We start from the raw sequence: 23,782 nt of genomic DNA, 5'->3' as shown, positions 1-23,782 counted from the left end.
ACCTCGATCTGGGGAGGACGGGTGGCCTATTTAAAGACACCACTGGGAGCTATGGCCACGCGGAATATTCGGATCCTGCCGGAACGGGACCGGGAGGGAGCAGAGCTTTTCTCCTTTCCCGACTTTGCCCTCAACCTCATTTGGCCACCTTACAAAATGTTTTCCAGTGGGGATTGCTTGCTTTAGGAATATTTATTTAATTTAATCTTTATACTACTATACAGGTGGGTCAAGTGTTATATGCTGAAATAATTTGGTAAAGAATTCATATATGACTGGAAAGACAGAACTTATAAACGCTATAAAATGATGAGATGGAATGTTAGACTAATTAGCAAAATTTTACATAAGTTAACTTTTGGAGAGAATTATTTTCTTAACTTTAAAAAATTATTCTTAGTTTCTTAGCCTTTTTTTCTCTTGAACTTGACTATTCCGTCCCAAAACGAGTTTCGTTTAGTTTCATAATCCATCTGTCACTTGTATTTAGATCTACAGTCTAGTACCTATATTTAACTAGATCAGTTTAGAATTTTAACTAAGAAAATAATAACATAAACGAATTTTTCGTGAATTTTAATATTTTCTCCACTTGTAAAGTAATTTATAGGTTCTTATAAAGCTATTTTTAGTTTTTAAATCATAGAAAATCACTTGAAAATAGTAAAACATTGAAAATTCACTAGACTCATATCTAAGCATGCTAGATTCAGAAAAAGTCATCATCATGCGATTTGAGATACTAAGAAGTAGATATTGTTACTGATAGATTTTAGCCCTTCTGTCACCTGCAGTTATCTATTAGTAGCAATATCTATTTTTAGTAGCTCAAATGACATGTTGGTGATCTTTTGTTGGATCCAGCATGCTTAGTATGACTCCAGTAATTTTTTCACCATTTTACCATATTCTTATGATTTTCTATAATTTAAAGAATGTAAATAGTAGATTCATAAATACCTAGAAAAATATTTTGCTAGTGGAAAAATACCAAAACTTCATAAGGAATTCTTTTGTATTGTCATTTTCTTATATAAAAATCGAAATAGATACTGTTAAATATAATTAGACTGTAAACTTAACTGTAGGTGATAGAAGGGTGAAAAAATACGTGATAGAAGGGTAAAAATTGAAACTCGTTTTAGAGCCGAATAGCCAAGTTTATGAGAAAAGGACCAAGAAACTAAGCACATTATTTTTTAGGGCTAAGAAAATAATTCTTCTTAATTTTTTTCCATCTTTGGTATAAGCAGGTCAAGAAATCGATATCACGTGAACGACTATAGTTTGATTCCTAAATGGAGTACTCCTGGTCTACGGGAGGAATAGCTCTGGGCGTCTGGCCTGGCATATTCCGAAACGGGGGTAGGATGGGAATTACGCTTACGAGCGTTTGCTTTGGAGTGGCGCGTGCTCTTGCGGTTGATTGGGTAAACATTGTAGGGACCGAGGTGGTTTGGTTAGGTTACGTGTCCTGCATATACTGCAGATTTTTTTCTCTCTTCTGTTTGTTCAGAACCTGAAAAAATATTGATAATATCGCAAGTACCTGTTCTTCGCTCATCTATGGACGAGAGAAAAAAAAGGAATATGTGCACGGAAATGATTATAATACGTGGGAGACTCGATCGCCAAACGTCCCTTGGCACTAGCGGCTAAGCCTACTAGCAGCCGCATGATTTTGATCGTGGGGCTGCTCTCGTTAATGGAGAGGCTATCGAGTGCCGATGCTTAAATTATAGGGGACGGACAACCAGCATCCTCTGATGTGTGCGAATTGGGAAATCCCCTACACCACCACCAATTATGCATCCCATAAGTTCGGATAACGCAAAGTAATCCGGGTTTCCAAACAGCTGGTGCCGTCTGATTCACAAAGGGATGGTTCCGTCAAGGAAAACCAAACCAAACATCATTGCGGTGCGTGGAAATACATTCACATCCCAGCTAAAAGCAGCCAACCCCAACTTTTCCTGGGAAAAAAAATTCAGCATACCTTCAGATGAGCACTGCACTTACCTTGCAACATTTCTATTGGAATGTAGTTTTTGATAGTTGTTTTGGGGAAAGAAAATTAAGTACTACTCGGGCCCTCGTGAGGATAAGGACGAGCCAGGAGCTGTTAGCTTTTAGTACTTGAGACGAGCTGGAAATAGCCCGATTAGGTAGCTAAAGGCCCTTGTTCTCCGCTAACAAAAAAGCAAAGCTTGTTTATCAGCCACTTGATCGTCGTCTGATCTGGAGCCCCCCTCTCAATCAAGAGACACTACTATCACCGCATGATGGGGGGCAGCGCACGCATGGCTGCCACCTCGACGAAGACGGGTTTCTTGTTCCGTGGGCCCTCCCAGTCCCGCAACCACCCCCACCCCACCATCGGTGGGGCCCGCACCTCCCGGGGAGCTCGGATCGACGAGTGATAAGCAGCCACGGCCCGCGCCCCGCCAAACCGTAGCGTCCCTTTGACGTAAACGCCCCTTCGACTGTACTCGGACAGGCCGCCCCCCGTACGTTATCGCGCCGTGCCCGGTTCTGGACTTCTGGCTTTGTGGCCCGCGCGGCGGGATACGGTTTGATTATTCAGGGAGTGCCGGAGTGGAGACGAGTGGAGCACTCTGTCAAAGCGAGAAACCTTCCTGTCCACTCCAATTTTCATATCTCAGCTTGGATTTATAATCGAGGCGTATCTAATGACATGATTTGTTTTACAGCGAGCCATGTTCCCTGATTCGTTGTGGTGCTTGATACCCTCTCCATCTCTAGTTTAATCAGGGTTCGATCAGGGCCGTACCGGCAAATTCGAGGGCCCTGTGCGAAACAATGGACTGGGCCCTAGTGGCCTAGTGCAGGATCGTGAATACCAAGTGATAGCAGCCGGCAAGCGTGATAAGCGTGATGTGCTGTGTGAAAGCACAAATGTTAGAAGTCACACGTGTGACTGATAGTTAAATCATCACAAAAGGTCTAATAACTATTTTTTTGTTCCGGAATAATTTCTTTTATTGCTGGAACAATTGTTATTGCTTGAGCAACAAGATTTTTTTCCAAAAAAAGTTTGTTTTAGCAACAAAGCATTGAGGGGCCTAGTTTATTAGGCCGATTTTAGGTTCAAAATATGGAATCCTGGAGAGGTTGTGGTGCTGTGATAGGTCCACTCGAGATCACACACCTGACCCCGAGTAGCACCCATGTAAAAGGAAGTGATAAGTGATACGCCTACAATGATTTATTTTTTAGGAGCAATTTGGGCCATATTTTGCTATAAATTGAATCAATAATTAACTAAATTAAAGTATTTACATGACTATATCTAATGTATATATAATATTTTGGGGGCCCTTCAAATTCGGGGGCCCTGTGCGGTCGCACGGCCCGCACGTGCTTAGATACGGGCCTGGGTTCGATACGGGCTCTATACATATATATAGCAGGGATTAATTATAAAAGGAGCTAGTACGAGTAGCTGGCTAGAGGAGCTGCTTTTTTTTTAGGGATAGAGGAGCTGTTTCACTTTGCAGATGTTGCTCCCACGGTTTTCAGCAGCGAGGTTTTGGAAAGGCACAGTGGTTTCTGTTATTCCTCGGCAGCATCTCGTATTGGGCGTGTTAAGTTCATGAATTTTTTTGGATTCGGCTATTGTAGCACTTTCGTTTTTATTTGATAATTAGTGTTCAATCATGGACTAATTAGACTTAAAAGATTCATCTCATCATTTATAGTTAAACTGTACAACTAGTTACTTTTTTAAACTACATTTAATGCTTCATGCATGTGTCCAAAAATTCGACGTAACGAAGAATCTTGAAAATTTTTGGGAACTAATCAGGGCCTAAAATGGTTTTAGCTTTGGTTCCATCGGAGAACGGGAGAAACCATCGTCGAGGAGTTGAGCAAGCTTGCAAGTACAGTTGTTACTGCAATTTTATATCTGTGGTTGGGGCTTAATTTTTAGTCCAGCTTCTGTTTGGCACTAGTACCTGGCAGATGTAGATGCTCTCTGTCGTTTTGTCTTAACGTCCATGATATTTAATACTCCTGTTAGATAACAATTGAATAAAAATACTCTACAAGAATCAAACTAGCTAGGAAGATTTGTCCACCTTCTACATACCCTGGCAGGGTCTAGGGTTAACTGTGGCAAGAAGAAACCTGATGGGGTTTTTTCAAAAAAAAGGAAACCTGATGGCATATAGAGATGGCAGCGGATCGGGTTCGGTGTGGATATCCGCAGGTTTTGGTTTTTCGGGTTTCGGGTTTGGTATTGCTTTTTCGCCCATGGTTTTTAGGTTCGGGTTTGGGTTTGGTTTCGGGTTCGGTTTCGGATTTTGGTTTCCACCCGTGGATATCCAATGGATATCCGAAATAAATTATTTGGAATTAAAACTCATGTTTTATAATATGTTAATGATGACTTGTTTACTTAGACTATTAAATTTATTGAAAGTTGACTCGTGAAAGTATTTATTATTTGTTGCCTCTTGTTTATACATGTGAATATGTATATATTTATCCGCGGGTTTGGTTTTGGTGATGGATTTCCACCCGAATCGGTTTCGAGTTCGGGTTCAGGTTCGGATTTCGATTTCGGGTGCACGGAGACTTCACCCGATCCGAACCCGATCCGTTGCCATCCTTGATGGCATATGCCACGAAGCAAGGATTACGTTCCAGCACAATGCCTGAAACCTGATGCAGGATCGCGAGCAATTCAGCGGTCAATCTAACCCAACCCAACCATCACGGACAGCCCAAAAAGTCCGCAAGGAAAGAGAGAAAAAAAAAACTGTCATCAAGCTACACATGCGCGCATCGATGCAGGTCAACACTGGAGAATTCCGCCGCCCCACTTCTCCGTTCCCAGCTGTGCAAGTTTGAAAGAAACGTCGACCAGGTAAAGCATGATAAGCGACTTTATAATCCTATATTATACTCCATATGCCGTGCGAGGCGGCTTATTGGAGTCCCGGAGTTTCAACGTATCACCCTGACCTGCCGCGTCGGCTGACGTCACACGTGACGCTACAACCCATGCCGTTCCCGTCGCAGCTGGCTGGTCCATGGTCGCTGTCGCGTGAGGAGGACGATGCATAGGCCGTGTGTTCAGAGTTTCAGACCGTCCCGATCGAACGCGAAGATGCCAAGGATGATTCCGTCTCCTCCTCTCGAGAATCAGAATTCGGTCCCGGAATTCAAATCACGGGCACATGCAGCACGGCTGCCATCCTTTTCGGACCCGGGGGAATGTTTTGAATTTGGCAGGAGCACCGGCGTGTTCTCCGGTCACTCGCAGCTTTCAGGCTTTGACGAAGCACGCACAGCGCGCTACGAGCCTTTCTACAGGAGTGTACGTGCTGGAACAGTATCTATCGAAGGATGCTGCGAGCAAGAAACAAGTTCATCATGTAGGAAAGAAAAATAGAAACCAAGTTGTGTTATGATTGAAGTTTCATCATGTAGGAAAGAAAAAAGAAACCAAGTTGTGTTATGATTGTCATTAATTGCAGACGGTCACGTTCCGGTCTTAATCATTCGGTGACTCTGAATTTTTGATGAGCAAGACAGGTCCTGATGAGATGCGATGCCCCCTACGTCTACGTCCAGTCTACGGGGCTTACGTATTGCGAGAACGGCTGTTCGTGTCAATTTCAACTCGTCGAAATTCAGGATTCCCAAACTGACGAAATAACAATGAAGGGTACGGTTTTAATTTCTTTCCGTTGAAAAAATGGGCTGGGTCGTTGCCGGAACGCGATAGGCACGGAACTGATTTGATTAATTAAAGCTGCGTGGTCTTCGTATCACATAAGCAGATCTGTCATCAGACTAGTTTTATAACCCTTGATAGCCGCCTCGCTAAGCAAGAACCTTTTTTTTTTTTTGCGTCCACGCTTGCAGCAGCACGCTTCAGGCAGGCAGGCAAAGCGCGCACCGTCCAAGTAACAGGTGAGTTTCCCGGACCGGCTGCCGGCTGCGCGTCGTGTAGGCCGCTCCAAGCGGTTCGGAAGTTACTCCACCCGATCGAGACCCGGTCCACGACGTCCCCGCTGCCGAGTTCGCCACGATTCCCCGGCGGAGCGGCTCGACAACTTGGGCGAGCGGCGCGCCGCGCGGTGGACGCGCAGCCATCCGATCCGACCCCGGACGCTGACCGCGCCGCCCCGTTTTGTCATTTGTGCGTGTGGGCGGGGACGCTGCGCGCTCGGCCGTTTGCTCTGCCTGTTCGCCTGGTCGGCCACGCCGCGAGCTCCGAGCCTCACGGCGCCAAGTGCCAAGGGGCAGGGTGCACGCGTCCGTCCGCGCTGGCGCGCTCCGTGCCAGTGCCACTGGTGTCGTCTACCTCGGCCGCTTGGAGTTGGAGTCTTGGAGAGCTGGGCGCGTACGCCGCATGTGCCGTCGTTCTCGTCGATCCCTTCACAAGACTTTTGCGTCTCCAGAATGAACCAAGACAATCCAGTAGTACCTCCTCAATCCTCGGCGCTCACTGACGACGATCCGCCGGTATGGAATGGGCGGGCTTCCAATCGCACTGACTCAGTTCTTTCGGCCCAACGATCCGTCCAACTTCTTGTCCTGGACCAAAGATATCCGAAACAAGAAGGCCTAGACTCACCTCTGAAAGGCTCTGAAAAATTGGATCATATAACGGGTGACGGCCCACTTGGACCGTCCTGCTTGGTGGTGCCCGGCTGGCGCCTGGCGGGCTAATTTGCTTGAAGCTCCAACAGTGGAATAACTGATTACAAAGTGTATATGTCCTGCCATAATTTTGGCACCAATCTTGCACCAGATATGGGTTGCAAACTCTGCAACATAGATTGCTAGTTCTCTTCGTCTACCACAGAAGCATTTCCCCTCACTATGGTCGGGTCGACCCATTGGGTAGTTGATCCGATCCATAAAAATAGGGCCAATGGGTTTTAAGGACCGATCCTAAATTTCAAAATGGGTCAATAGGGCCGGAACCTATTGACCCAATGGGTATTATGGGTCGATCCACTTATCATATTAATGATTTTTTTATTTGATTTATTGGTTTTCTTCATTCTTTTGAATAAATACAACTGGCCATAAGTTATTATAGATTCTATATACTTCAAAATATAATGAGGAATATCATACGTTAGAAGTGAAAATGGATAAAATTAAAAACATGAATCGCTAGTAAACATATTTAATTTGATGCATTGCTAACAATCTTAATATATTATTGTGATATGTTTTAATTTTGAATCTTATCTTTTTTAAAAGTGTTGATAGTATTTATAGTTTAGGATTATAAAAAAATATTTGGGTCGACCCATAATACCCAATGGGCCATCAAGATCATATCATCTAGGAAAAATGGGTCGACCCATGACTCCTAGAATTGGCCTCAAGGCCATGGGGCTGGGTCCAAGGCCAGGGCCGGGTCGGCCCATTCCCATCTTGACCCCTAAACCCTATGTTATCTGGTACAGGGATACGGCATTTTGGATGTTCAAAACATCATAAAATTACGAAGAAAATACGAATAATTGAGATACCACCAGTTTGCACATTACCTAACATCAAAATCTTCAGATATGCAGTCGAACCTGCTACTGTGAGAAGCTTGATTGCCCGATGGAACCTCAGAAGATTGACCTTTCCATCCAGCACTGTTCTTCCGGCAGAAAAAAAAATCAGGATCAGGAATGCAACAGACGCTAACTCCTTAAACATATAATTGTAAATTATGCAAATCATATTATGAGTTTATTACCGTCAATGACAGGTCAATTCCACAAACTTCAAGTATAGATATATCTCAGGACATCACAATAATGCTGGGATTCTGGTCGCTCCAGGGATTAATTTGTTACAAATTCACAGTCCACACAATGATTTTGATATACGACAATACAAACAGATAATTATCTCCCAGGCCCCAGTAGTGCTACATACACTATACATACGAAGCACCAGGTGCAATATAAGCCAAAAGCCGACAAATAAAAAAGGGAAATCCAAAAGCATTAGCTTGAAACCCAGAAAGTTAAAAGACAAGTGTAGTATATGTGCAAATCTCTAAAGATCTAAATTTGGTGAGCTTTTGGTGAACTTTTGAAGCTCACATCGCCTCATTTTGACAGCCATCGGATTTTGATCGTGTCGAGCAAGAGCGGACACGTCCCAATCTTTCGAGAGCAAGAGACTTCTCGCTCGCCGCCAATGTTGCCTGCCTGGCACCTATTGCCGGCTTCCGCATCGCTTCCACGGTCATTGAGGCACAAGAGAAGCTCGCCCTCTGCCAACATGGCGGCTCATGTTTGGGAAAGCTTGCCCGCAGAGTCGAACCCTGAGTTATTTTGGTCGGACTGCTTCCCGACTATACCTGATCACGGGCTACCCGACCCAACCCGTCCAAAAAAACCCAACCGACACAATCCGATTAATACATGTGCTGGGCTCGGGCCAAATTTTTTGACCCGACAAAAAACGGACTGGGCTCAGGTCGAATTTTTTGACACAAAACCTGACCCGACCCGAATTTTATACACAAAAAATCAGGTTTGACTCGACCCGACCCAACCCGAACCCGACCCGACCATGTGACGAGTTGGCCTTGGGCCAAAAAATTCAGCCCAATGGTCGGGTCGGGTCAAACCCGATTTAGTACTGTAGGTTTGGTTCCGTATTGCTTACAGTACCCAGTGCGGACAGCCTAAGAGATTACCTCGTGCCTTAGAGAAACGATGATGGTGATAGTTAAGCAAGGATCTAGTTTGTTTGACCACAAACATACGCTTTTTGATCAGATCGCATCGACGACCTAGATGTTCGTTGTCGCGGAGGGATTAGGGATAAAGCTAGCGCATGCATGTGTCTCGATTATCATAGCACCATATCAAGCCTCTTTTCGAAATGGAAGCACTGTGTAAGCGTGGAGATGAGGACATGTCACTTTCGAGTTGTCTGTCTGTCGCAGGTCAGATCGAGATCGAGCTAGGAACCCAAAGCAACCAAAAAGTCTCAGACCTAACATAAACTAATTAAGGCTTGCCAGTCTAAAGAATATGGCAACCAACTACAGGCTTCCAACCATGCAAATGAAATAGTAACCCCATCCACCATCCACTAGAAAACCAGAACTCCAGAAGCACCACCCCACAAAGAGAGAGAGAGTCTTAAGACAACCTACGCAGCATCGAACCTACCACGGACGTAGTCATGGTATTGGCGAGACGCGTGAAATCGAGCCAAACTTGACCGGTAGCCACCTCCTGAGGGTTGCACCCAGTGGCGGATCCAGGAATGGAGGGGGGCTCAATGGATGCTCCATCGGTTTTTGGGGTATAGGGGGCTCCAGCCCCCCTAGACCACTGGTAGGGGGGCTGGAGCCCCCTAGACCCCAAAAAAATAATGTAGCCCCCCCTTGAGCCCCCCTCCATTTTTGAGAAGAAAGGAGGAGGAAGGAGAGGAATAAGGTGTTAGAGCCCCCTAGACTCAGTGTTGCATCCGCCACTGGCTGCACCGGTCAGCTCGGGGACCACCACGGCCCCCATGCATGGAAGATTCCCGTTCTAGAATCTCTAGAAGGGGGAACCAAACGGGGACATGGTATCCTGCACTTATCCTCTTACCCCTCCAATGGTGGCAACCAACGGACAGTTCATACGGTGAATACAATTTTTAGCACAATATTTGGTTTTTAGCAATTTCCCATTACTTATCAGACGGTCACGTTCCGGTCTTAATCGTTTAGTGACTCTGATTTTCTGATGAGTAATTTCCCATTACTTATCAGACGGCCGCGTCCCGGTCTTAAGCTTTACCAGGGCTCTTGGTATAATGTCATCTTGAAAATATGAATTGTGCATATGGAAAGCTAGAAATGGTGAGATAATGATGATAGCGATTTGTAATATTCAATATAGAAAGCCAATCACGGTCTAGCAAATTTGGAAAGATATACAAGGTTTAGATGGAAAGACAACAATCAGCGCATGTACTTTTTGTGCCATGCGGCCATGCATATGGAAAAACAATCACGGTCCATCAATTCGGTCTGAGTTCAATATGGTAATTAATAAGTGGGTATAAGGAAGGATAGACAAAAATATTTGGTGAAAGAAAATCTTATCTTTAGAGTAAGAATATTTTTCTTCTAACAAAAAATGGGATTCCACTCCTTTTCATCAAATCTTTTGAGGTGGCGAGTGGGGCCTCTGCGAGAGGTACAATGGACCTAATATTGATAAGAAAGGCTTTTAAATGTTTCCACTTTTATTGTATAATCTATATATATATTATATTAGTGGAACCCACTATCTGTCATTAACTACTATTTCTTTGCTCTCACGTTGAACCACATCACCCGAATAATCGCATCCATCCAATCATTTTGTTTAGTTAATACTATCCGTTCTCTCCATTGGTTCCCACTATCTATCATTAACTACTATTTCTATACTCTCATGTTGAACCACATCGCTCGAATAATCTCATCCATCCAATTATTTTATTTAGTTAATCCTATCTGTTCCCATTGGTTCATTCTTACCTATACATCAATAGCTCTTCCACTCCCTTGAAATTAAACAATATGCCGCAGGCATCTCCCTGTCTTCCTTATTTTATTAACTATCTATCCTTTTGTTCTCCTGTAACTGACAAGTAACATGAGCAATCAAGAGTTGGCAGTCGAGCGGTCGTATGCACAATTGCTCTTTATGATTTTTTTTCATGTGTGATAAATCATCTACCGTATCCATTGTTCTCTTCCTCATGTATTTTTACGGTTTGTATGATGCTCTCATGATGCAATCCATTCGTACATCTCAACCTCTTAAATCATAAATATTTGTTTCTACGATGCTCTTTTAGATCCCGCAGCATCGCGCTGGTAATTCACCTAGTATTGTAATGTTTATGTGACATGCGGTGGCTGATGGCAGCCTGGTAAGTTATGCTTGCTTTGTTGCACCACTGGTCAAACCCGGCCCTGGGGAGGGAGGGGGCCCGGGCCTAAAAAATTCAGGGGTCACATAGATGATACATGTATAGTACTTATGTATATAAGTATAACTACAGCGATAGAAAGATGAGTAAGAGCAAGCTAATAATTTGGCCAGCTGTGGATCATATGTTGTTGCCATATCATCTTTATCCAATCTAATAGTCAGCACATATAATAGTTGATTGTATAGGTGGACTTAGGGCTGCACCATTAGTACACTAATACTTGATTCATTTTTGTTCTCTCATTCTGTCATTCTCTCACCAAATTTATTGTAGTCCGTGTTACAGCCAGAAGAGAGCAAGTTGTAAACTTGCATCCCACTTCTTTTCTCTCTTCCCTTCTCTCCCCTCCAACTCAGCAAAAATATGATGTGGCATTACATTTAGCCTGTCTATGACACATCATAACACCTTCTACAAATGAAACGACCCGTCGCACAAAGTTCCTCATCTATGACATCTCCTCATTCCTTACTATGTAATTACCTAACATTAATTAGCAACCGTATTGGAGATTACACCATCCACATCCACGTGGCCACACTAGAGGTTTCACACCTCTAGTGCTCTGCACAAGAATGATGCCGCGGCGGCAGCAGCGGCGACTTCACTATGTTGTTCCTGGTCTGTGTGACTCCCTTTAGCGCATGTGCGCCGGCATCCTGCGTGTCTTGTTTTGCGAGGCAACATCACGATGACTCACGAACATAAGAAATCGGGCAACTCCTACACTCTCGCGTGCACTAGATTTCAAGTTTCAATTGCTATTTTTTTTAATTTTCAAGCTTCAAGAAATATATGGGTGATATTGATTATATCTTTGCTAATGATTTTTGCGTATAGAATTGCTAGAAGCCTAGAACATAAATTTTCAATTGTTTTACATGAATCCGTTTTGGATGCACCTGGTTTGTTAGCAAAATTATATATATATAATTATTATCACTATTATTATTATTATCACTATTCTGTTGGATGCACCTGTTTTTGGATGCACCTGGTTGGATAAGAATCAGACTAACTGTTTAATTAGAAAGGGCAGGATCAGGGTTGAGGCAGGATCACGACCCAATGCCAGTCGTATCGTATGTGTAATTAAGGAAAGGACAACCGAACGGTACGATACACGGCTGATAAAAACCGTATGTGTGTAATTAAGGAAAGGACAACCGAACGATACGATACAAGACTGATAAAAACAAAAATGCCGACTCTTCCTCTTTTCTTCACTTGTTCAGTCCTGTTCACCTTGGCTACCGAGCACGTGAGTTTGGTGCCCGCAGAAAGAAAGAAAGCACCAAAATTTGAAGCCACTAGATCGAGTAGCAACCAATGGCGAGAGCCGCCGCTCTGCTTCTCCTGGCGGCCATGGCCATGGTCGTCGTCATGGCGCTAGCGCCGGCAGCCAGCGCCATGGAGTTCAGCCAGTCTGAGAAGGCTACCTTGGCTCTCTACGAGCGGTGGTCCGTGCGCTACTCCGTGGCGCGCGAGGCCAGCGACACGGCACGCCGGTTGGCCATCTTCACCGACAGCGCGCGACGCGTCCTCAATGAGTCTTCCAGCTACATCGCCATCAACGTCTTCGGTGATTTGACCGACGACGAGGTTGCCGAGGTGTATAACTGCGCTCACCAGCCTCCCGATCCCGGACGCCGTCGACTGGAGGCAGATGGGGTACGACCTCCGCCCGCCGGTCGTGACCAGCGTCAAGGACCAAGGGCGGAGACAGAATTTGGACCAAGGGGGCTCATTTTCTTCTTCTTCCTTCTCTCTTCTCTCTTTCCCTTCTTCCTCTCTTCCCCTTCTTCCTCCTCTTCACTATTCCAAAATTTCTTAGAATAGGCTTGTGGGGGCCAATGGATAACATGGGGGGTGGGGGGCTGGAGCACCCCTCCCCCCATGCTGGCTCCTCCCTGGGAGCAGCAGCTAGTGGACTGCGACACGGCCAGCAATGGGTGTAGATCCGGCGGGGGAGGACCGTGCTCTCTCCTACGTGACAGGAAACGGCGGTATGGCGCCGGAGTCTGCCTATCCCTACGAGGGACGGCAGGGTCCGTGCCAGAAGGTCGTCGGGCCACTCATCCCGATCGACGGCTACACTGGAGTGCCACCATACTCTGAGTTGGAACTCAGAGCAGCGGTGGCACGGCAACCGGTCGTGGTTTCGGTGGAATCCAGCGGGATGGAATTCAAGCAGTACCCGGGAGGGATCTTCGATGGACCTTGTGGGAGCGCCATCAGTCATCAGATGACGACGGTGGGCTACGGCACCACCGAGACCGGCGAGGCCTTTTGGCTACTGAAGAACTCGTGGGGTGCAAGCTTGGGAGAGGATGGCTTCATGAGGATGGCGCGAGAGGTGGGCAGCGAAGGCGATGGACTCTGCGGCATCCACATGCATGCGTTCTACCCAACGTGGAACTTGCAAGAGGATTGTAATAAAATTTCGGTCTAGGGATTGACTACTTGTGTTGAAATTAATTTCAAGTTCCAGAAATATATATGAAATTGTACGTATTCATGTCTGAGGTTTTGATTAAATAATTTCTGTATAAGAACTTGAGAAAAAAACAACTACTATATAAGAGTTGAAGGACGGTTCATGCATGGTGAATAAACTTGATTACATCAAGTTCCAGAACTCTGAACTGAAGCGCATCAGCAGGATGCCTGTCTGCTTCAGCAGTTTTGCCGTTGACGGTCGATGGGCCGCAGCATCAGTCGTCGGGCATTGCCACGGGAATCGTGTGCGTGGGCGGTGGGAGGGCAGGCAGCTGCGAGCACGGGAGGGCGATGGGGGCAGAGACCAAGGAGCGGCCGAGCCGCCGCGCGCAGCGGGGGAAACATTTGAACGCGCTAAGGCCCAGGTAGCCTTCAGCTCCAGGTGTTGGCTGGAATATTTTTCACGTCAGCCCTCAGACTGCATCGTTGAGAACCAATGACAAGCAATTTTATGTTTTTCATCGAGACTTGAGACACGGTTACAATTGCTATAAGCAACGTTTTAACATTCCAGAGCAGAGACGGATGGTGAGCCAATGCATAAATTCATTTAAAAATAATTTCCTGCTCATCATTTCTTTAATAAATTCCTTGTACCCCATGTTGTCTATTGGAGCCCCACAAGCCGTCTCTAAAAAAAATTTTGAATTAGTGAAGAGGAGGAAGAATTTTGAAATAGTGAAGAGGAGGAAGAAAGAGAAGAGAGGAATAAGGAAAAAAGAGAAGAGAGAAGGAAGAAGAAAATGAGTCACCCTTGGTGGCTCTAGCTACGCCCCTGTCAGTGGGAGAGTGAGCAGCTAAGAGTCATAAGACAACCTACGCAATATCGAACCAACCACAGACGGTGGTCACTGCGTTGGTGGTACGCGTGAAATCAACCCAAACTTGACCGGTGGCCACCTCCTGCTGCTACACAGCTCGCTGCGCCGTCTGCTGGCGGTTCATGATTCTCTAGGTTGCCAGTGAGCTGAGGGCTGCACCGATCAGCCCGGAGACCACCACGGCCAACGCCATCTCCGTGCTTCATAATCGTTTGTTCATGTTCTTAAACAGGGGCAGATCCAACACTGGGTCTAGGGGGCTCAAGCCCGCTAGACCCCATAAATAATGGAGCTCCTCCTTGAGCCCCCTCCATTTTTAGAAAAAAAGTAGGAGGAAGAAGAAAAAGAGGGGGAGAAAGAAAAAATCAGCCCCTTTTAATCATTCCTGGATTCGCCACCGTTCTTAAAATATTTGTTCCTAGGATCCAAAATTGATTATTAATGTTAAAAAAGTTTAGCAAAAAATATCGTGCAAACATAGTCAAGTGCGGTCTTATTTTGAAGGTCTTGTCATACAAAAGATAATGATGCAATTCATATAGATGCTCAGTTTAATAGTTATAGCATTTTTAGTTTTAGATTTGCATGCATATATTATCCTCTATTTAGCTATTAACATGCGCAACAATCAAAACTAATGTCGCGCAATAAAAATTACCGCAGCAAGGAACTCCATGCGCTTCAGGTGATGGTCTGCGGAACCATTACCTAAAGTGATGGATAATCACGCCCCCCTAAACTCACCTCTAAAAGCTGGGGTTGAAATGTTCGGCCTTTTGCCCACTTCAGCTTGACGGGCCAATGCAAAGGTCCATCACTGAATACAAAGAGTACAGGTCTTTCCGAAATTCCAATGCCAATCGTACACCAGATATAAGTACTGAGTAGGTTGCAAACTTGCAACTCGGATTACTAGCTCTCTTCGTCTATGACAGAAGCCTTGCGTCTACATTAAACATTTCGATGTTCAAAATATTCTACAATCATGAAACAAAATATGAAGATATGCAGTCGAACATGCTACCGTGAGAAGCTTGGCAACCTGATGCAACCACAAAAGGTTAGCAAAATAGAACTTTTGTGGCAAGCACAACAGGAGAAACATCAGGAATTCAGGAAGCTAATGTCATGAATGCACTGACCATAACTCTTTAAACATCTAATCATGGAAGTCATATTATGAGTTTATGACGGTCAATGACAGATCAATTCCAGCAACTTCAAGTATAGAGCTCAGGACATCCCGATGATGCTGGCATTCTGGTTGCTTCAGGGATTAATATCTTAGAAATTCAGAGTCCCCTGATTTTGACACGACAATACAAACAGATAATTATATCCCAGACACCAGTAGTGCTACACATAGTATAGTATATATACTAAACACCTGATGCAATACAAGCTAAAAGCTCATGCACACACAAAAAAAACATTAGCTTCTAACTCGGGAAGTTAAAAGACAAGTGTAGTGCAAGTGCAAATTCTTCTTAAGGATATAATACAAGTGAATTTATGTATCTGACAAAAACACCTTTTGACTGGGTATGCTTTGAATGGCACTTTAATCTCAGTATGCAACAAAAAACGAGGTTCAGTAACTAGTGGAAGAATATTTCCATGAACCTGAATCCCGAACAGTGAACTGCTTGTACTACAAAATTGTTACTTTAATCCTAACAATCCTTGAGTTTCTGCCCCATGAGGTCGTTTTTCAAGCACCGACCTACAATTCTTGCCAGGATTTTGCAGCTGCACTCCCTCTTTGTGCAATTACTCGATTTAAGACATACGTTGACATATCAATAATTTTTTTTTCTCCTTCATGAGTTCTGTTTTAGTGCCGATATCTACTAGGCTCGTGGAATTCATTTTATTCCTTGGCCCAACCAGTGCAAAGCCTCAATGCCCTTATCAGGATGAAGCAGTCCTAAATGCTTATCAAGAGCGGATTCAATCATTCCATGTGCTGGATGTCATTTCCAACCACAGCGTTGCCAGTGCCCTTGGGGACCTTTCGGTGTTTGAGGAGCTTGCGTACAGTGGCCATATCATCCCATCTATTTGCAGAGCCGTATAAGTTTGACAGGAGAATGTATCGGCTGCCATGCCGAGGCTCCAGTTCAATGAGTTTCTTGGCAACCTCCTCGCCAAGTTCCACCTCTCCATGCATCTTGCAGGCACTAGCTAGCGCACCCCATAAGCCAGGGTGAGGTTCCACAGGCATGCTCTTGACAAAATATACTGCCTCCCTAACACGACCAGACCGGCCAAGCAAATCGACCATAAGACCATAATGCTCTGGGACTGGTTGTATTCCAAAGTCCTCAATCATACTGTCAAACAACCTGCGGCCCTCATTGACGAGGCCCGAGTGGCTGCAAGCACTCAGCAATCCAATAAAAGTTATGTGGTTCGGTCGAACACCAGCCATCTGCATCTTCCATAAGAGCGACAAGGCCTGTCTCTCGCCACCATTCATTGCAAGCCCAGCAATCATTGAGTTCCAGGAGTATATGTTTCTCACGGGCATTGTAGCGAACACCCTGACAGCATTGCAGATGCTCCCACATTTTCCATACATGTCTATGATCGCGGTGGCAAGGTTGATGCTCATGGCCCCATGCAGCTCCCGCTCGACATACGCGTGCACCCACGCACCATGCTCCACCGACCGCAGCTGCGCGCATGCAGAGATGGCGCTCACCATAGCGGCCTCGTTCGGCACGACACCGCTACTGACCATATCACTGAACACCCTCAGCGCCTCCTCGCAGTACCCGGAGTGCAAGAGCCCATTGATCATAGAGCTCCACGAGGCGGCGTTCCTGTCGGGCATTGCATCGAACAGCTTCCGTGCCTCGGACAGCATCCCGGCGCGAGCGTACGCGCCCAGCATCGCGTTCCAAGAAACAACGTTCCTCTCGGGCATTGCGTCGAAGAAACTCCTCGCTCGCTCCAGACTGCCGGCGCTGGCGTGCCCGGTGACCATGGTGGTCCACGTGACAACGTCGGCGACATCGTTGGAGATCTCAGCAAAGAGCCGGTCGGCGGAGGCGACATCAGAGGCGGTGAAGTAGGAGGAGACGGCGGCATTGACGACATAAACGTCGCGAGAGTGGCCGAGCCTAACGGCGAGGGAATGGAGGAGGCTGGTGATCGGGTGGCTGGGGACGCGGGTGCAGGAGTGGAGGGAGAAGGAGAGGGAGATGTGGTCGGGCCGGAGGCGGAGGAGCAAGAGGCGGAGGAGAAGCGCGCAGGCGGAGGGGGAGGGGGCGGCGCGAAGGAGAGAGTTAACGGAGGTGTGGGAGGAGAGCTGGCCAGAGGTCAGGAGGACGGCGTGTATGCTGGGGAAGCTGGCCGGCTTGGCGGCGGCGGCGGCCACGGCGGCGAGCAAGGAGGAGGGTCGGGCGTTGCGGATGCCGCTCCCCATGGCCCATGGAAATTGGAAATTGGTAGGCTGGGCGAGTCATAGAGAAGTCTAAGTGAATGGGCTCGGGGACTCAGTTCAGAAATGAAGAGAATGGTTTGACTTCGGCGGCCCAATAGAGAGAAGTGGTTGGTCGGTCTTCACGTCTTGGGCCAGAAGAAAGTCTCAGTTAATGGGCTCGTGGGCTCAGCTCAAAATGTAGATAAAAACCTCTACACGGAAATATCAGGTGCAAATTTATCTGTCTGTGCAAAACATGCAAACTTCAATCTAGACCACCGGATTAACATCCAAGAGAGAGCGCAGACAATGAGTTCATTTCCATATGAAACCAAAATAAGCTGATCCCGAACGAACCTCCATCGAACATTGACGAAAGCGCCAGAAAACCGGAAATAACTTGAAAAAAGCCATCACCGAACAGAGTCCCCTTCTACTTCAACAAAGGTAAATCAAAGCAATCAACAAAATTGTACTAACATCGTCACAAGACCACATCCGAACCCAAAGTAACATCGCTGTATGCGTTTCCACAGCCCCCCACCTTGCAGTCTTTCCGAACCGATCAGGTGGATTCCTTCGTCCACGCCGTAGCCTGTTGCCTTGTTACCACTTCGTTGAAACATCATGCCGCGTACCTAAACTCATGCAAGCATCATGCACTGGACTCGCCTGGCTCAAAGAGCATTACTACGCTGGAAAAGAAGCCGTGCACTACGAAACGACGACGGAGCCTTGGCCAGCTCCAATTTTCTACTATCCATTTGCTAGTGGAGGCGCTGTCCATGTCCTTATTCCTTTTTGGAACGGGAGGTAAAGCTAGATCCTGCCTCCCATCTCGTCGCATTGATCAAACTCTTCTTCTTTATTTTTGACACCAAGGTCATCCCGAGATCCTAAATGTCGGAAAGCTAGGTAGATTTTGGCACTCGCTACCTTTCACTTGGAAACGCAGAAAACCAGGAGCGCAGTAGCATGATACTTGACTCCATGGCGACCCATGATGGCGAGATGACGAGCTATTGACGACAGCATACCGCCGGTTCTTACATATGCATGAGTTGGAAAAAGGGGGAAAATCATCTCTATAATTGGACAATAGAAGCTGCAGTTATGAATTATTTCAATTAAGTATAGACAAGCATAGATCTAAAGCTATGGCAAAAATTTTGTACTAAAGAATATCATATTATATATTCAAAATGTATATCTACTTATGTGGAGTTTAACAAAATTGAATTTTCTATTTTACGATTTTTCTAAGATTTACTATGATTTTTTTAAAAATTCAGAGAAAATAAATATATAAAAAAGACAAAACTGTGCTACTGTAGCAAAACCACTTGAAGGGTTTATTTGACCGGTTTTTGAAAATTCAGGGGTAGAATATCTGGTTTTATAGTTTGAAGGTGAAGTAGTCCACCATCAATAGTTAAGGGGTTAAGTAGACTTTTTCACAGGTAATGCTAAAAATGATAAATACTAGCAGAAAACTATGACTAATTGAGACTTCTCTTGGAGCTACTACATTAACCCTTGAAATGCTTGTGAAAGGGTCTAGCTTAGTGGTCACAAAAGTCTCGGTAGCATTTCAGGTTCTAAGTTCGACTTCCGGTGGAAGCGAATATTTTAAAATTTAATGGCTTTATGCTTTAATTGGTAGGTGACGTTCCGTTGACAGCGAGCTGCTTGTGGTGACATCATCAATCTTGAGAATTTGACGGCTCTGTCTTCGAACATGCCCATAGTGGTGAGTTTACGTACTTGCATTCATAGGGTATGAGTGTCCATGCATCGTGTCTGAATTTTATTGTGTAATCTAGAAAAACCCTTGAAATGCTTTTAAAAAGGTAAATCTTAGAAATTTTGTTGGAAATAAGTGCATCATCAATTTGGTAGGCTCTAATACAATAGCATTGGATAAGTTCCCAAAAACTAACCGCATACATCTGAATGAAATTTCATAGCCCATTTATTTTTGTGCATTTACCGTTGAAAAAATGCATACGGCATTACGAAAATAGTCTAATGTAACCCCAAAAATATATACCTCCCTTTCAGAAAAAAATTATCTAAATTACTCACCTAGTCTAAATTAACCTACTATTTTTTACCACCCTAGCTATACAGTTTATTTAGCTTGGTATCCCTTCTTTATGATAATATTAGAACAAAGCAAAAGTTTTCGCCGTTCTTTCGAAAAGGATTAAAAAAAGAAAGAAAAACAGAGTGATCACTAACCATTGAATTCCTAGTGTGAATCCGCGTGCCCTGTGCAGCACATAATTGTGCTTTCGTGGACTGGTCTGTACTCAGCACATGTATACTCCTGCTACGTCTTTTTCCTACATCGCTTTGGATTATGCTCCCCGCGATTTACTCCGATTACCAGTCCAAATGCAATGATGCCAGCAAGTAGTTTACTGCAAGTTCAGTTCTCGCACGAGGCTCTTTAGTTTGTGACTTTGCATGGCGCATCGTCATTATAAATTGAACTACTCGAGGCATGATTAGCGACGGGGAGCTTACAGAAGCACACCCCCTAACCCTAAACACTCACAAGTAACAACTATTGCATAAGGAAAGATCCGGGTAGTTTCATACGACAAGAAGCCAGGGACGAGTATAAAAAGAGCCTTCAGTAGTACTCGAGTACTCCCTCCGTATCAGTAAAGGAAGTCGCTTTCAGTTTGTCTTAAGTCAAACATTTGAAACTTTGACTATAAATAAATTCTTTTGGGTTGAGTTTGAAAATATAAAAAGGATGTAAATAGCTTCATCTTGAAATGTAGTTTCATAAAAGTATATATTGGCTATATTTTGTAAATTTTTTGTAGCAAAAAGATAATGGTCAAAGTTGTTTTTGGAGACGGTGTCTGTACTTTGCGTGGACCTGTGTCTTGTCCTAATAATGCATTAGTTTTGACATCAACCTTTCTTTGTCTTTAATGAATTGTACACTTGTACCACCACGCACGAAGTATCTGTACAACTAGCATGCGGGTTGATCATTTAATTACCTTTTGCAGACAAACTATTTGATTGTTCACAAGACAAAACACACAAGGTCGTAAGCTATGTCCATCCTTTAAAATAGTCAGCTACCTTTTTTTTTCTTTTTTGCCCCCAACCAAACGTGTGTGCACCTTTACGTGAATATAGAACACAAGAGGAGGACCAAAATGGGCCTATAAGTTATGATTGTTACTAGTGCACACGCATGGCACTTTTAATATAATGTGGCCAAAGTAGTACTCCAGCGTATCTAACAAATTGCCAAAAAGATACTCCCTCCGTTCTTTTTTATATGACACCGTTGATTTTTTCTTCAACTTTGACCAACATTATTTAGTTATCCAGTTAGTTAAATGAAGTGAAATGAGTACATTTACGTCTATTATCAAGAGTCTCTTGAATCTAACTTAAAGATTTGGCTATTTACATAAATATTTATAGAAAAGACGAATAGTCAAACAAAGAAAAAAATCAATGGTGTCATATATTTAAGAACGGAGGGAGTAATATACACGCATCTAGGTACCTATGCACCGTCTAAATCTACTATATTTTACGATTTTGGAGAACTTAGCTTTACAAAAAGCCGTACACATAGAGGGGCCTCAGTACAAATTCAAAAAAAAAAGAAAGGAAATCCCCTCTAAGTTCTCATCGAAACATCCCCGAAAAGTGATCCGAACGCGAAATGTCGTCGAACAAGATTGGGACCGCGCGACTATTTTCGTTTTCAACACTCGCAAATGTGAACTTGCGTGGCACGACAAGCAGGCACATGCACACAATCGAAGTCCGCACAACAGCAAGTGGCAGGAACGAGCGAGCACCACCCGTCAATGTATACAAGGCCGGGCCCAGCATCCATCAGGCTTGACTTGGTGGGCCCGCGCACGAGGAGCCGTTGACGGTCTGACCGTGGAGGCTGCTGCCGGCATGCACGCAGTAGAGGACAGCCGCGGTGGCACTGTAGCCGCGCGTACCGTCCTGAATCTGGTCAAACTGTAGAGATGGCCGCGCATGGGCTGCATCCAAAGCAAAGTTCTTCAGAATTCAAACCATTCCGGATTTTTTAATCTGTGCCGGTTTTTAATCTGAACCAGTTTAATTTTAGTACTCCTATCCATCGATCAGTAGGCAGATGGCCAAACGAAACACAGTAGCCAAAGACACCTGCCAATGCCAGCCTGCCAGGCTCTTTGCTGTTGCAGCGGCACCCGGGCCATCGCCGACGTCCATCTCATCTTAGCCAAATATTGACCCAGAAATCATCAACGCCGGCCGCCGCCGCTGCCACTCCACTGTTCGGCGACCAATCGCCGCAAGAAACTTCTCATCTAGTCATCTTACTCCGGCGCCCATCGCCGATCGACTCCGTCTCCCCGGCTGACAGGGGTCGCCCATCATCTCTCACGTGTCGCCCACCCGTCCCAAGCTTATCCTGTAGCTGTTGGTCAATGCAAGGCCGATCGAGACGCGACGCATCGCTTACTTGTACGTAGGCACCGAAATTAAACCACTGCTCCAGATTGGGATGCAGTCGGGTCGCCGACGGCTTCGCGCTCTCTCCATTATTGCTGTCGTGTTGCAGAGCCCGGCCGGGTCGAGCTCGTGGCATGGGGTGTCGTTTTCAGACAGTAAGATTCGCTGATGCGTTCTTGCTGCCTCTGTCTAGGAGGTTTCTTAGGGTAGGAGATGACGTCGTGCCTAAGAGAAACGACGATGTTGATAGTTGAGCACACTTTTTTTTTCTTAACTTGCGTTTCTGACCATAAGCTTTGATGGCTTCGCCTATTTGTTTTTTTCTTCTTTATTTGTAGCATGATTTCGCTGATCCGTTCTTCTGAATGAACCTGGAACAGTAATTCCTCTAGGCCACGCATGCATGTGCCTCAAAGTCTTAACTTCTTTTACGCTAGCTTCTGGACTTGTAGCCACTACACAGTATATTTGACCACAAACCCTTTTTTAACAAAATTTGACCATAAACTTTGATGGTTTCTCGTCTACGTTGATCTGACTGCATGCTTCTCTCGTCTAGCTACTACATTGATCGTCCGTTAAATAATCAACCTAGCACAGTAATTCATCACCTCCCCAACCTGAGCAAGTGTGCAACTTTAACACGCCTCTGAAGTAGCCAAACCGTCGGTTAATTACTTAATTGTTACCGAGCAGCAACTGGGCTGTCTGTCTTATTAGTGCAGCTATTACCCACTCCAGTTAAAAGAAAATCCCAAGCAAGAGAGCTTGGCCCTGGTCACACTTTGAGCCTTAAGCGTCACTTCATCACCGGCAAATTAAAGGCAGGAGAGACGAAGAGACATCAACTACAACTTGTATTTTCACACACCAAGTCTCTTGTAGCCTGATGCCAGAGAGCTTAGTCCTCCTAACCAATCAAACGAGCTTGCAGAAAAAATAATGCTGGGGTGTTCATCACTCCGTCGTCCCCAGGCCAAGTTGAAGCTGCAAGGTCCCACTCGACGGCGACGCGCCGCAAGCGAAGCGCGCCGATTCGTCCCCGGCGCGACTCGCCGGGGACCAGATCAACCGAACTGACCGCTGCCCGACCCCGTCCGAAATTTCCACTTGATGGTCATGCAGGTTTCTCCCGACGGGAAAAGTCGTCGGCGCGTCGCGATCGAATCGCACCGGCGGCGACCCAGCCGTTCGCTGTCTCGGAGAGGGATTAGGGATAAAGCGCATGCACGCGTCTCGATTATCGAAGCAAGATAACGATGCGGTGCGCGTGCGCTGATCGAGTTCCGCCATGACATCTTCGTCTTCTCTGAACCTGAAGGGAATTGAAAAGAAACTAATTAAAGGTTGCAGCTGCGGCTATGACATCGTCGTCTTGCGAAATGGTAGTTTTCGCCCTGGAGAAAGAGGAGGGAGGGAAATCTGACTCCGGTCCCCTTTTTGGGGTCAGCCTGTACTATCCAGAATGTTGGAGCGAGCACTACATACGGGGCGCAAAGAATGTGTAAAAGTTACGGCCCGTTCAAACAGCCAGCTCCAGTGATCATGTTGATTATTG

General features: G+C 45.4%; 2 protein-coding genes across 2 annotated transcripts; one reads left to right on the top strand and one right to left on the bottom strand.

Annotated features, from left to right (window-relative positions):
• Positions 1 to 12,348: 12,348 nt before the first annotated feature.
• On the top strand, positions 12,349 to 13,435 carry LOC120653638 (ervatamin-C-like). The gene is made up of 2 exons (XM_039931337.1): positions 12,349 to 12,565; positions 12,942 to 13,435. The coding sequence occupies exons 1-2, from the start codon at positions 12,349 to 12,351 to the stop codon at positions 13,433 to 13,435; spliced, it is 711 nt and encodes a 236-aa protein (XP_039787271.1).
• Positions 13,436 to 15,657: 2,222 nt separating this feature from the next.
• LOC120656499 (pentatricopeptide repeat-containing protein At4g18840-like) lies at positions 15,658 to 17,780 on the bottom strand. The gene has a single exon (XM_039934603.1). The coding sequence runs from the start codon at positions 17,731 to 17,733 to the stop codon at positions 16,258 to 16,260; it is 1,476 nt and encodes a 491-aa protein (XP_039790537.1). The 5' UTR covers positions 17,734 to 17,780; the 3' UTR covers positions 15,658 to 16,257.
• Positions 17,781 to 23,782: the final 6,002 nt, after the last annotated feature.

The sequence above is a fragment of the Panicum virgatum genome, chromosome 1N, assembly GCF_016808335.1.
Source record: "Panicum virgatum strain AP13 chromosome 1N, P.virgatum_v5, whole genome shotgun sequence".
NCBI classification, from domain to species: domain Eukaryota; kingdom Viridiplantae; phylum Streptophyta; class Magnoliopsida; order Poales; family Poaceae; genus Panicum; species Panicum virgatum.
The sequence above is the reverse complement of the archived record's forward strand: the minus strand, read 5'-3'. Positions and strand labels throughout refer to the sequence as shown.

Bases quoted from the DNA above. Each gene is read 5' to 3' on its own strand.
- LOC120653638 (XM_039931337.1), top strand. From the start codon at position 12,349: ATGGCCATGGTCGTCGTCATGGCGCTAGCGCCGGCAGCCAGCGCCATG. The intron at 12,566-12,941 runs GTGATTTGACCG...CAATGGGTGTAG, and splicing joins CATCGCCATCAACGTCTTCG to ATCCGGCGGGGGAGGACCGT.
- LOC120656499 (XM_039934603.1), bottom strand. From the start codon at position 17,733: ATGGGGAGCGGCATCCGCAACGCCCGACCCTCCTCCTTGCTCGCCGCC.